Source organism: Anabrus simplex, chromosome 1 (genome assembly GCF_040414725.1).
Source record: "Anabrus simplex isolate iqAnaSimp1 chromosome 1, ASM4041472v1, whole genome shotgun sequence".
NCBI classification, from domain to species: Eukaryota; Metazoa; Arthropoda; class Insecta; order Orthoptera; family Tettigoniidae; genus Anabrus; species Anabrus simplex.
Genome location: NC_090265.1, coordinates 1,638,657,933 through 1,638,671,500, shown reverse-complemented (window position 1 = coordinate 1,638,671,500; position 13,568 = coordinate 1,638,657,933). Strand labels below are relative to the sequence as shown.

The 13,568-nt window shown below is 40.2% G+C and overlaps 1 protein-coding gene across 1 annotated transcript in view; it reads left to right on the top strand.

Moving 5' to 3' along the window:
- The window catches only part of LOC136863290 (cation-independent mannose-6-phosphate receptor), an 84,699-nt gene that overhangs the window by 8,473 nt on the left and 62,658 nt on the right, over nt 1-13,568 (top strand). Inside the window, exon 2 of the mRNA XM_068226426.1 lies at nt 3,736-3,899. Coding sequence (XP_068082527.1) covers nt 3,736-3,899 — 164 coding nt within the window. The remainder of the gene's footprint in view (nt 1-3,735; nt 3,900-13,568) is intronic.

The following is a 13,568-nucleotide window of genomic DNA, read 5'->3' as shown; positions in this document are numbered from 1 at the left end:
AAGAAAACAGGTCTCAAAGTCTCCTACGAAAAGATGAAGTACATGGAGTACCGACATCAGGGAGAGAAAAGCATGGAAGTGCGGAAAGGTTAGAAGAGTAGAAATGTTTAAGTATTTGGGAGAACTGATCCAACAGAATGGACTAGACAAGGAGGCAAACAAGAAAAGAGCTAGAAAATTGGAACTGGCCTACAGACTGACACAGAACAGGCACAGTAAATGGGCAAAACCCTACAAGGTCAGAATTAAACACTACAACGTTGTTGTAAAACCAGAGGGGCTGTACGGTTCAGAATGCCTTATCTTAAATTAAAAAGGCGAACTAAAAGAAATGGAGAAGGAAAGGAAAATTCTTGGACCTCAGAAAACGACAGATGGGACATGGAGGAAAAGGAGAAATGAGAATCTCTAAAAGTATTCTGAAAAGATCACGGACACAATGCGAAAACAAAGACTGAAATTTTACGGACATCTCTTCAGAATGAATGACAACTACCTGACTAAAAGAATATTTAAATATATAATTGGATTGAGGAGGACAACAAAATGGGTGGAAGAGGTTAAGAAGGTTGCAAAATAAATTAAAAGAACACCAGATTTGATCCTCAACAGAAAAGTTCAGAACCCGAGTAGATGACCACAAATTCCATGAAGAGCAGCGGAAGAACAGGCCCAAATTTGTAATATCTGAGGAGCAGAGAAAAATAAGGAGTGAACGAATGAAGAAGTTCTGGGAAGAGAAAAGAAGATGACTGGCCAGAAAGCATTAAGCTGCACACAGTCCACAGTTGGCCAAATTCAGAAGCAAGAAGAAGAAAGGCGACATGGAGGGTCTTGTTTTTCTCCAGTAATTTTGCACTGGCCATCCTGACAGTGCTTCTGTTTGGATGGAAAGTACACTGGGCTTCATCAAGTTTAGCCTCAACCTCAATCTAGTGCCCAGGATCTTTGAGAAGACTTTCCCAGGCCCTGATAACAAAGATATGCCACGATAAGTACTACACTATCGTTTGTCTCCTTTTTTAAAGAAGGGGAAGATAGCGGCTACCTCCCAATCCCTAGGTACCTTCTTTGTTCTCCATGCATCCACCATAATCTTGAGTAGAAAGTCTTCTGCCTTTTTTCCAGGTTCTTAATAATTTCTAGGGCGATACCATTATGCCCTTTGGCCTTTCCATTCCTGAGGTGTGTTACAGCTAGCAGCATTTCTTTTATCCTCAAGTCATCTTCTTCATATAGACCTTTTCTCTCAGTTTCCTCTCTTTCCTTACTTGCCCGTGTGCTGCTTTCATTCTAGTTTTCATTCAGTAAATCATTGAAATATTCTTTCCATCTCTCCATTATTTCTTTCTCTTCTGTTAAGATTTTCCCTTCATTATCTTTTATGAACTTCAGTGGGCACCGTTTCTCCTTTCTCATGTTCTTCACTGATCTGTAGAAAAACTTCTGGTTGTCTTTGTAATTTTTCTCCATTCCTTGCCCAAACTCTTCCCAAGACTGTCTTTTTGCTATTTTCACTAGGACCTTCACCTTTCTTCTTAGTTCTCTATATCTCTCATGGTCTTCATTATCCTTGGTTCTCGAGCCATTCTTCCATGTTTCCTTTTTCCTTCTTACTTCGTCCTCGATGTCTTCATTTCACCAGCTTGTTCTTTTCCTATACTGTCCTTACTTTGGTATTCCGCATACTCTACTTGCCGCTTCTAGTAGTATCTTTGTCAACAAGTTCTACTTTCCCTCCAGGTCCATCCCCTTGATCCTCTCAAATATCATTTGACACTCCTCCCCTAAGCCTACCTGTGTGAACTGCTCCCGTATCTCCTTGTTCTCTCTTATCTTGTACACATTAATTTTTTTTTTTTTTCTCTTCTTAAGTTGTTTCCTCCTTATCCTTGCTGTAGTTTCCATTGTTGCTATCAAGAAAACATGGTCATGTCATATTTCATGTCCTTGGTAAACTCTACAGTCTGTCGCCTTCTGGAAGTGATCTCTTTTCGCTAACACATAATCTATGATGGAGCATTCATCTTGGGTGGGTTCCTCCCTTGTGTACAGATATATAATCTTATGTGGGAATATGGTGTTTACTGCGATGAGGTTATTGGCAATGCAGAAATCAACAATACTCTCACCATTGTTGTTAACCACGTGTTCACTATGCTGGTCAACAGCTCTGCCACTCCCATCTGGTTGATTTCCGACTCAGCCGTTGAGATCTCCTAATACAATGATTTACCCTCGAGTGTTGTCCACTACATTCTGGAGCTCTTCATAGAATCTTTCTCTTCTTTCCTTACATCGTCATTCACTCCATACACCAAATCCTAAATTCATGCTAACAGTGAGGATCCTATCTGTGTGAAATTTTCATTCCTGAATCTTGTTTCTGAAGATCTTATGGACCATCAATGCTATTCCTGATTTGGCCCTTAGTCTGTTGCTAACTCCACTGTAAATGAGTACATGATCATTCACCATTGTATCTATCCCTTGTCCTTTCCTTTCTGTCTCTGTCAGTGCCAATACTACAAGTCTTACTCCCTCAAATTCTACAACTACTGTAATTCATTCTCTTTCCCAGCTATTCTTCATACATTCCATGTACCCAATCTCATTATCCATTTTCCTCGCCAGTTTGTCGTTGGGTATAGCAGTCCGATCTCTCTTTTTGACTTTTCATGGAAATAATATCTGGCATGTGAGGTATGGGCCCACAGTACGTATAGGGCAGTGAGGGGGCTGTCTTCTTTGGGCGTCTGCCCTCGCCATGCTGCAACTTCAGGAATGATCTTTTCATTCCCTACTCCCTAAGACATTCTGTTCATTCAGGACCTACAGCTGATGGTCTGTCATTTAGTCTGGCCCCTCACCACCCTCGACCTTACTGGCTAGGGTGACCCTGCCAAGAGCCGAAGCTCCCACTGGCATCACTCTGAGGATCACTTGAGGCACGCAACCTCCCCACCATGTTCCTGGAGGAGGAAGCAAGATACTAACTGATAATATAATTACACTACAATTCTACTTAGGCACGTCCTAGTTATAAAATAGATTAACAGTGTAACTGAAACTATAGAAATATAGTTACATTAAATACGTAAATACCCTGTAGGAATAAATGGAATTTTCTATGTTTTGATAAAATATGTTCACCAGCATGATGATGATTATTACTGCACGTGAAGCCTGGCTTACAGTATATTGAACTGAAGAATATAAGTTGCGAATATTTAGCTCATTGTATTCGAAATAGACTTTCAGCTTTTTTAGGTTGTGTTGAGTAGATATAATACGTGCTGAAAAGATTTTAAGTACAGAACAAAAATAGCCAACCAGGGACTGGTGGGGAACCAAACCCACAACCTTCAAATTTCATGTTGATTGCTCTACCAATTATGCTAAGGTGGCTCTTGGCCCTATTTGTTTTGTTAGAAAGGATATGAGTTACAGGTCTTGCATGTACTGTTGTTTGTACTCAACATGACTTTAAAAACTGAAGTGTATATTTACAAAGTTATATTAATGGTAAAATTTTAGACTTATAAACTTGATAAAGTTTAAAAAATCTCTGAAAAGGTATTTAATAAACTAAGGTAATGTCCTCCATTAACTGAGATACTTCCGCAACACTTTTTACTTCACTGAAGAATACCATATAACTGTATTTCTCTGTGAAATTATCATATACATTTATTTTTCCCTTTTGTTTTGATTTTAAAAATTGTTCTTTTGCAGTTTGTCACAACCGTGGAAGATGAAGATTGGTAATGATAGTCAACAGAATGCTATCATTTCACTCTGTGGTGCGGCCAAAACTCCGTGTGGACGAGATGGAGTTTGTATTGCTGAGAAGAAGGGTGATAGTGTGACTTACAGAAATATGGGCAACATATTACAGAGTAAGAAATAATTGCAGTCTGTTTTCCTTATTGTAGACATTGCTGATTTAATACCATAATCTCTACACTTCTATTCAAGCTCCAACAGTATTTACCTCTACTTGATTTTCTTATGTAATAATGTAATGTAATGCCTATGTGATTATTTTCCCTGCCGGGCTGAGTAGCTAGGCTTCAGAGCTCAAGTTGGTAGGTTTGATCACAGCTCTTTCTTGTGGTATTTGTAGGTGCTCATCAGCCTTTTGTTTGTGTAGATTTACCAGCACTTGAAATAATTCTTATGAGACAAAATATTGGCACCTTGGCGTCTTTGAAAGCGGTATGGCCATCTACCCATAGAGCTTCACACTACCTGCACACATGGAAGCGAAATGCTAGCTGCATGATAGTAGGCTACAGGTGTGCTACTTTTACAGCGTGCATCCGCCAGTGGAGTGACACAACCTGGAAAGAGATTTGTGTATTTCCGTGTTCTAATTTGCACACCTACTGTCCCCTTTTCCGGGGTCGCTCAGTCGGCAGAGCGAGAGTCCCAACGGGTGGAACGTTTGCAGAGCCGTCTTTACTATTTCAGGACAGACCTTATAAAATGTATATTTGCAGGGCTATAGGTGATTGAATAGGTGACATAGCATAAATGAAAATCAGAACAAAACAATAACATTTATTTAAAACGACAGTCTGGACATGCAAATAAAAAAAATAAAAAACGGAAATTAATAATATTCAATGCTTCTGGGTTTAACATGAACTTACATACATTGCATGCTTTTGGTTTCCATTTTAAAATCAACTGTTCCTTAAACTCCTTGTCTGTAATAATGCCTCTGGTCTAAACCGTTGATCTAATGAACTGCAACATTGAACAAATTACAATATTAGCGAAAGTGTCATTACAGTCAATATTACTATATTTGATTATTCAATTATTCAATACTAGCAATTACCCGCGGCTTTGCTCGCGTGGATTTCATAATTTGATCAGAGTAATCGTTCCTCGGCATTGTACTAAGAGACTATCTGAAAATTCCTAAAGTATAAAAACTCGCCCAGAAATTGAGTTTCATTTACCCCAGAAATTCTTTGTAAACCCTCTTTGTGGTATTACCTTTTTGGCCTAAGGCGACCATGCGACATAGAAGTGTACATGCGAGGAACAGTTTTCTCTCAAGTCGAAAAATAAACACATGTTTCTATATTTTTAAAGGAGATTCCAAATACCTATTCCCACATATGTAACATATTCAGTTTTTGAGATATACATAAGTATCCGCATAAAAAGAATTCAACCCCTTGATCAGTCCTTCCCCTACCCCCATCTAAGTGAATTTTCCGAAAACAAAAGTACATGTTTCCTTACTTTTAAATGAGATTCCAAATATCAATTTTCACATCTGTAACATTTTGAGATTTTAATATATGAGTATCCTTTGGTCTCAGGGGTCCCGGGTCCGAATCCTGGCAGGGTCGGGAATTTTAACCATCATTGTTTAATTTCCCTAACATCATTTCATCATTTCATCCTCATCATGACGCGCAGGTCACCTATGGGGGCCAAATCAAAAGACCCGCACCTGGCGAGCCGAACGTGTCCTGGGATTTCCCGGCACTAAAAGCCATACGCCATTGCATTTTACATTATATGTCAAAAACTTAACGTGCTAGAGACAAGAAACTTGGTATTTGCAAAGAAATTCGTAAAGAATTCGCCAAGAATTTATAAAGGATTTGATTTGAAATTGGTAATTGGTAAAGAAATCTATATAGCCAAAACTACTGGACATAAAGGAATGAAATTTTGGGAATACATTCATATTACAATATAGGTGCTCGCTAAGGGAGGATTTTTGGATATTCCATCGCTAAGTTGGTGAAAAGGGGGATGAATTTTGAAACTGAACAGTTTAAAGACATGAAATTTGGTATTTGGACTCTCCTTTAAAAATAAAGGAACACGTATTTTTGTTTTTGGAAAATCCCATTAAGGGGGGTGAAAAATGAGGGAAAATGGGTTGAACACCTTTTATGAGGAGACTTATATCTCAAAAACTGAAGATGTTACAGACATGAAAATTGAAATTTGGAATCTCCTTTGAAAATAAAGAAACACATATTTTTGTGTTTTTGGATAATCCGATGAATAGGGGATGAACAGGAGTGACAAACGGGGTGAATTTTTAAATGAAATTCACCAACAAATGGGGATTAATCAATGATTCAATACAGCAATAATAATTCAAGAAATCAATAAAACATGTTCATGTTCATGGGTTACTTTAGTCACGTCCTAGTTCTGGAACCATGGGCAACGGCTGAGTGGCCTAGTAAGTGGTCCTAAGAGTCGGGATACCAGTTACTATGGAATGGGAGTGGGCATCTCGGACATATTCCGAGTCCTGGCCCTCCTTGTGTTCAGGCGGCTAGTACTATACAATCCACCGGTGGTCCATAACCTGTTAGAGGAGAGATCCTCACTTGGACTATGTGTAAGTAGGGTAGCATCCTGCTTCATGAATCTACCAAGCTCAGGACATTTTAAGCAAGCCTCGGACCTATGGAAGTAACGGAGTCCCACTCCCATTTGACAGGCGAGGGACTCCTTGGAAACAACTTGGCGAACGAAATGGAATTCGATGGGGAGCTATCAATATTAATGGGGCTTATGGAAGAAAGAAAGTAGAACTGGCTGAGTCAGCAAAGAGGATGCATCTGGATGTGCTAGGAGTAAGTGATATTCGGGTAAGGGGAGATAACGAGGAAGATACAGGAGATTATAAAGTGTACTTGACGGGTGTTAGAAGGGGAAGGGCAGAGTCTGGGGTAGGGCTCTTTATCAGGAATACCATTGCACGGAACATAGTTTCTGTTAGGCATGTAAATGAGCGAATGATGTGGGTAGATTTGTCAGTTGGAGGAATTAGGACTAGAATTGTCCATGTATTCACCATGTGAGGGTGCGAATGAGGATGAAGTTGACAAGTTTTATGAAGCATTGAGTGACATCGTGGTCAGGGTGAACAGCAAGGATAGAATAGTGCTAATGGGCGATTTCAATGCGAGAGTTGGGAATAGAACTGAAGGATACGAAAGGGTGATTGGTAAATGTGGGGAAGATATGGAAGCTAATGGGAATGGGAAGCGTTTGCTGGACTTCTGTGCTAGTATGGGTTTAGCTGTTATGAATACATTCTTCAAGCATAAGGCTATTCACCGCTACACATGGGAGGCTAGGGGTACTAGATCCATAATAGACTATATCTTAACAGACTTCGAATTCAGGAAATCTGTTAGGAATGTACGAGTTTCCCACGGATTTTTCGATGATACAGACCACTATCTGATCTGTAGTGAACTAAGTATCTCTAGGCTTAGGGTAGAGAAAGTGAAATCTGTCTGCAAACGAATAAGGGTAGAAAATCTCCAGGACGAGCAAATTAGACAGAAGTACATGGATATGATTAGTGAGAAGTTTCGAACAGTAGACAGTAAGCAGGTTCAGGATATAGAAAGTGAATGGGTGGCATACAGGGATGCTGTAGTAGAAACAGCAAGGGAATACCTAGGAACAACTGTGTGTAAAGATGGGAAAAGGCGAACATCTTGGTGGAATGATGAAGTGAGAGCAGCTTGTAAACGTAAAAAGTAGGCTTATCAAAAATGGCTCCAAACAAGGGCTGAGGCAGACAGGGAGTTGTACGTAGATGAAAGAAACAGAGCGAAACAAATAGTTGTTGAATCCAAAAAGAAGTCCTGGGAAGATTTTGGTAACAACTTGGAAAGGCTAGGTCAAGCAGCAGGGAAACCTTTCTGGACATTAATAAAGAATCTTAGGAATGGAGGGAAAAAGGAAATGAACAGTGTTTTGAGTAATTCAGGTGAACTCATAATAGATCCCAGGGAATCATTGGAGAGGTGGAGGGAATATTTTGAACATCTTCTCAATGTAAAAGGAAATCATCCTGGTGGTGTTGCGAACAGCCAAGCAAATGGGGAGGAGGAAAATGATGTTGGTGAAATTATGCTTGAGGAAGTGGAAAGGATGGTAAATAAACTCTATTGTCATAAGGCAGCAGGAATAGATGAAATTAGACCTGAAATGGTGAAGTATAGTGGGAAGGCAGGGATGAAATGGCTTCATAGAGTAGTAAAATTAGCATGGAGTGTTGGTAAGGTACCTTCAGATTGGACAAAAGCAGTAATTGCACCTATCTATAAGCAAGGGAACAGGAAAGATTGCAACAACTATCGAGGTACCTCATTGATTGGTATACCAGGCAAAGTATTCACTGGCATCTTGGAAGGGAGGGTGCGATCAGTCATTGAGAGGAAGCTGGATGAAAACCAGTGTGGTTTCAGACCACAGAGAGGCTGTCAGGATCAGATTTTCAGTATGCGCCAGGTAATTGAAAAATGCTACGAGAGGAATAGGCAGTTGTGTTTGTTTTGTAGATCTAGAGGAAGCTTATGACAGGGTACCGAGGGAAAAGATGTTCGCCATACTGGGGGACTATGGAATTAAAGGCAGATTATTAAAAGCAGTCGAAGGCATTTATGTTGACAATTGGGCTTCAGTGAGAATTGAAGGTAGAATGAGTTCTTGGTTCAGGGTACTTACAGGGGTTAGACAAGGCTGTAATCTTTCACCTTTGCTGTTCGTAGTTTACATGGATCATCTGCTGAAAGGTATAAAATGGCAGGGAGGGATTCAATTAGGTGGAAATGTAGTAAACAGTCTGGCCTATGCTGGCGATTTGGTCCTAATGGCAGATTGTGCCGAAAGCCTACAGTCTAATATCTGGGAACTAGAAAATAGGTGCAATGAGTATGGTATGAAAATTAGCCTCTCGAAGACTAAATTGATGTCAGTAGGTAAGAAATTCAATAGAATTGAATGTCAGATGGGTGATACAAAGCTAGAACAGGTCGATAATTTCAAGTATTTAGGTTGTGTGTTCTCCCTGGATGGTAATATAGTAAGTGAGATTGAATCAAGGTGTCGTAAAGCTAATGCAGTGAGCTTGCAGCTGCGATCAACAGTATTCTGTAAGAAGGAAGTGAGCTCCCAGACGAAACTATCTTTACATCGGTCTGTTTTCAGACCAACTTTGCTTTACGGGAGCGAAAGCTGGGTGGACTCAGAATATCTTATTCATAAGTTAGAAGTAACAGACATGAAAGTGGCAAGAATGATTGCTGGTACAAACAGGTGGGAACAATGGCAGGAGGGTACTCGGAATGAGGAGATAAAGGCTAATTTAGGAATGATCTCGATGGATGAAGCTGTACGCATAAACCGGCTTCGGTGGTGGGGTCATGTGAGGCGAATGGAGGAGGATAGGTTACCTAGGAGAATAATGGACTCGGCTATGGAGGGTAAGAGAAGTAGAGGTAGACCAAGACGACGATGGTTAGACTCGGTTTCTAACGATTTAAAGATAAGAGGTATAGAACTAAATGAGGCCACAACACTAGTTGCAAATCGAGGATTGTGGCAACGTTTAGTAAATTCACAGAGGCTTGCAGACTGAACGCTGAAAGGCATAACAGTCTATAATGATAATGTATGTATGTATGTATGTATGTATGTATCAATAAAACAAGAAATCAATATCTACTCTACCATCACCAAAATTGTGAAATTCTACTCCTCTAAACTCAACATTTTCTTTGCATAAGAATACAATCCAGCTAGTAATCTACAGATAGAAAGGATAAAAGTGTACTTATTATTTCAATGTATCTCCAGCGGTATTAGGATACAGATGTACCTGAAGGTTCTTCCTCTGGATTATGGCAGATTATAGATGAACAAGCTCATTGTGCTGGCTCACACACGTCGGCTTAACACCTCATGATTCCAATGCAGCCAGATAGTATGGAATCATTCCAGTGCTGTCTTAGAGTTCCCCAGGATTTCCTTCTTGGTCAGTCCATGATAATTGGCTCTCGTCGATTTGCTGAAAAATAAAATTTTATGTTGGAATTGGATCCTCACTCGTTGTATTACACTAGTTTTCCTTACAATACTTAACTGGCTGATTGATGTACAATGCAGTTTGCCACTGTTTTTAAAGACTTAAATCTTGACCCTATTATAAGTTTACAGCACTTCATTGAATCCTCATAATCTTGAATATTACGCACAAGCTGTTAACACTTTATGAAACGATGTTCATCAGTAAGGTTTACTCTTGAAGCTTCCAGTTCGATGAGTACGTTACCTCGTGGTGCCTACTAGAACATTCTGGAGGTTGCTGCGATCAAAATTCGGCATAATGTCTTGCTGCGACAGTCCGTGGTTTGTAATATTACACCCAGTCGAATCTAATGTGACGAGATATCGTACTTTGCTGATCCGTCTGTACGGTAAATTAATACAAACATACTCGAATGCAATAATGCAGTGCAGTATTGTTCCGTAGTTGATGAAGTCCTTCAATACGACATAGCAGTAACTCGTATTCAATCCGTCTGTTGCTCAGTCCCACGCTAAAAGAATTCTGTTTCTCTTCCTTCCAGAATGATTTCTGTCTGTAGAGCAGTTTCATTCCTTCTGATTGGTTGACAGCTATTCTGCGACGTGATTCACCGTTCCATATTTGGTATAGATGTTTCTGGAACTCATTCTCCCTTCATCTCCGGCGCTTGCTGTATGACGTAATCTATGTCCTTGGCCGCTTGACCCAGTTTAGCTCGCTCACAGTGGAACGGCCTGGTAACTAGCTGATGCTTGTTCGTACGTATATTTGTCTTAAATTACGGGAACTGAATCAAATCTCTATAAATCCTATAAAACACCATTTGGACGGGTACACTACTTCAGTGTTGTTCACGATTCTTGATCGTGTCCAGTACGTTGAGTGATGAATATATGGTGTTCTACTATTATTACACTGCACTATGGCAGAGGCAGAGGAAATCCAAGAAAATACTGGGTTGACCCTACTTACTGCTTAGAACCGGCTGTACAGTGTAGCCATTTGTAGCAGCAAATCTCATCAGATTCCAAGTTCTTGGCATCCCACTTTCTTGATGACCCAGTCTTCCGCGGTGCTTGACATAATACTTGACCCAGAACACGACATTTAAGCAGAGATGACTTGTCGCTCCAGGTTTGAGGCTGGCACTATATGTAACTTGTGACGTTTATCCTCCACTTCACCTCTTTGTCCCCTCCTAACTGCCTGCATGAAGCTCCATTGACGGGTCCTCCTTCCCTAATAAAGAAACTGTCAGCTGAGCTACAAGGTGTTATTCTCCATTTACCAGGATGGGGCCTAGGATCTCTCTATCTGACTTCAATACTTTTCTGTTTAGTAACAGACACTCCATGGCATACAGGGCAGACTACTGTAGTTTAGTGTTTCAACTTCAGATTGCGTGACAGGTGACGTGCTCTAGGTGTTTTGAGTCTGTTGATAGGCCAGTTCCAGCTATTAACTCTTGAGGAGAGGGCTGCTTTCTCCAACAACTTCGGTTCAATCCAGTCACTGAGGTACCTAAATTTCTCTACTGGCTTGATTTTATCCTATTCTAGTGAAATCTCTCTGTTAGCCTGTTTGATGTCTGTAATCTATTTGGTTTTATCCAGTGACACTTGCTTTGGCCACCTGCCTTCTGAGACAAGTACTGGAAAGGAACTAACAGGTGTCAAACCAAGTCATAGAAAAATGAAAGGAACACATAATAGGATTAATACAATGGTCTCTACTGTTGGCAGCCCTGAAGATAGTTTTCCCTGGTCTCCTATTTTCATTCACATCAGGCTGTACCTTAATTAAGGCCACGACTTCTTCCTTCCCACTCCTAGGCCTTTCATATCCCATCATCGCCATAAGACCTATCTGTGTATGTGTGACTTAAACCAAATTGGAAAAAAAATATGGTGGTATGGGAACAGGAAGCAACAAAAAAGACAAGGGCAAATATTGAAACACAAAAGGACAAGGACAATCTCCACATCCCATCTTCAAATAGGTAGGCTCTCTCTTCATCAATACGTTGATAAGAACGGAGCCTGTCTGTTAGAAGACTGTCTCTCCTACTTTTGTTGTTCCCTCTTCCTATACTGACTTGCCATTGTGTTTGTCCTTTGTGTTCCTTATTGTTCTTGTGTATGCAGCATGTTTGGGAGATAAGTGCCAATAAATTTTTTTCTGCTGGGTATTAATAGTGCCCTAAATAAACATATCAAATTAATGTCCTGTTCCAAAAATGTTAAAAAAAATGATTTAATGATGAACAACTTAGGGCTATGCTGACATACATTACAATATTTTCCAGTACGAAAATGTTCGCTTCTTGTAGGCAGAACGTTTTCATACAACTTCAGCATGCATACATCCTGAAGCCTGTTGTGTCCAAATGAAATGCATTTTCAGACTATACAAAGTACATTACATCTTAATTTATTAATAATTGCTGGGATAAAAATGACAAGTCGGCCTGCACTTGATGATATAAACAAAAGTCTCTGTTTTTTAGAACAAAAATAATATAGGTACACAACACTTGATGCAAAAACAAAAAAACACTAAGTAACTGTGTAATAATTACAATATGCACACAGAGAACTGTAGTACGGTGTTGACAGTCTTATCGCATAAGCATAAGCTCTGTACTTTAACTGTCGCTGCTGTGTGAGTGAAGTCTAATTTTGGTCTTGCTAATTTCACATGTGCACTTCAAAAGGAAAAGAACACTAAGTACTGTTTGATAATTAAAATATTTACACTGGTAAATGAAGATGGTTCATGGTGTGGGTTACTGTAGTCACGTCCTAGTTTGTGAACCATGGGTAACCGCTGAGTGACCTAGTAAGCGGTCCTGAGAGTCGGGATACCACTTGCTACGGAATAGAAGTGGGCATCTCAGACGTATCCTGAGTCATGGCCCTCCTTGTGCTCAGGTGGCTAGGACTATACAATCCACGGTGGCTATGACTATACAATCCACCGTGGTCCCTAACCCGTTAGAGGAGAGATCCTCACTTGGACTATGTGTAAGTAGGGTAGCATCCTCCTTCACGAATTTACCGAGTCAGAACATTTTCAGCAAGCCTCGGACCTATGGGAGCAATGGAGTCCCACTCGCATTTGACAGGCGAGGAACTCCTTGGAAACAACTTTGCAAACGAAATAGAATTTGATGGGGAGCTATCAATATTAATGGGGCTTATGGAAGAAATAAAGTAGAACTGGCGGAGTCTGCAAAGAGGATGCATCTTGATGTGCTAGGAGTAAATGCTATTTGAGTAAGGGGAGATAAAGAGATAGGAGATTATAAAGTGTACTTGATGAGTGTTAAAAAAGGAAGGGCAGAGTGTGGGGTAGGGCTGTTCATCAGGAATACTAGTGCACGCAACATAGTTTCTGTTAGGCACATAAGTGAGCGAATGATGTGGGTAGATTTGCCAGTTGGAGGAATTAGGATGAGAATTGTTTAATTGTTCATCGCCATAAGACCTATCTGTGTCGCTGCGATGTAAAGCCCCTAGCAAAAAAAAAAAAAAAAATTGTTTCATCGTATTCACCAAGTGAGGGTGCAGAAGACGATGAAGCTGACAATTTCTATGAAGCATTGAGTGACATCGTAGTCAGGGTCAACAGCAAGGATAAGAGAGTGCTAATGGGTTATTTTATGAAGCATTGAGTGACATTGTAGTCAGGG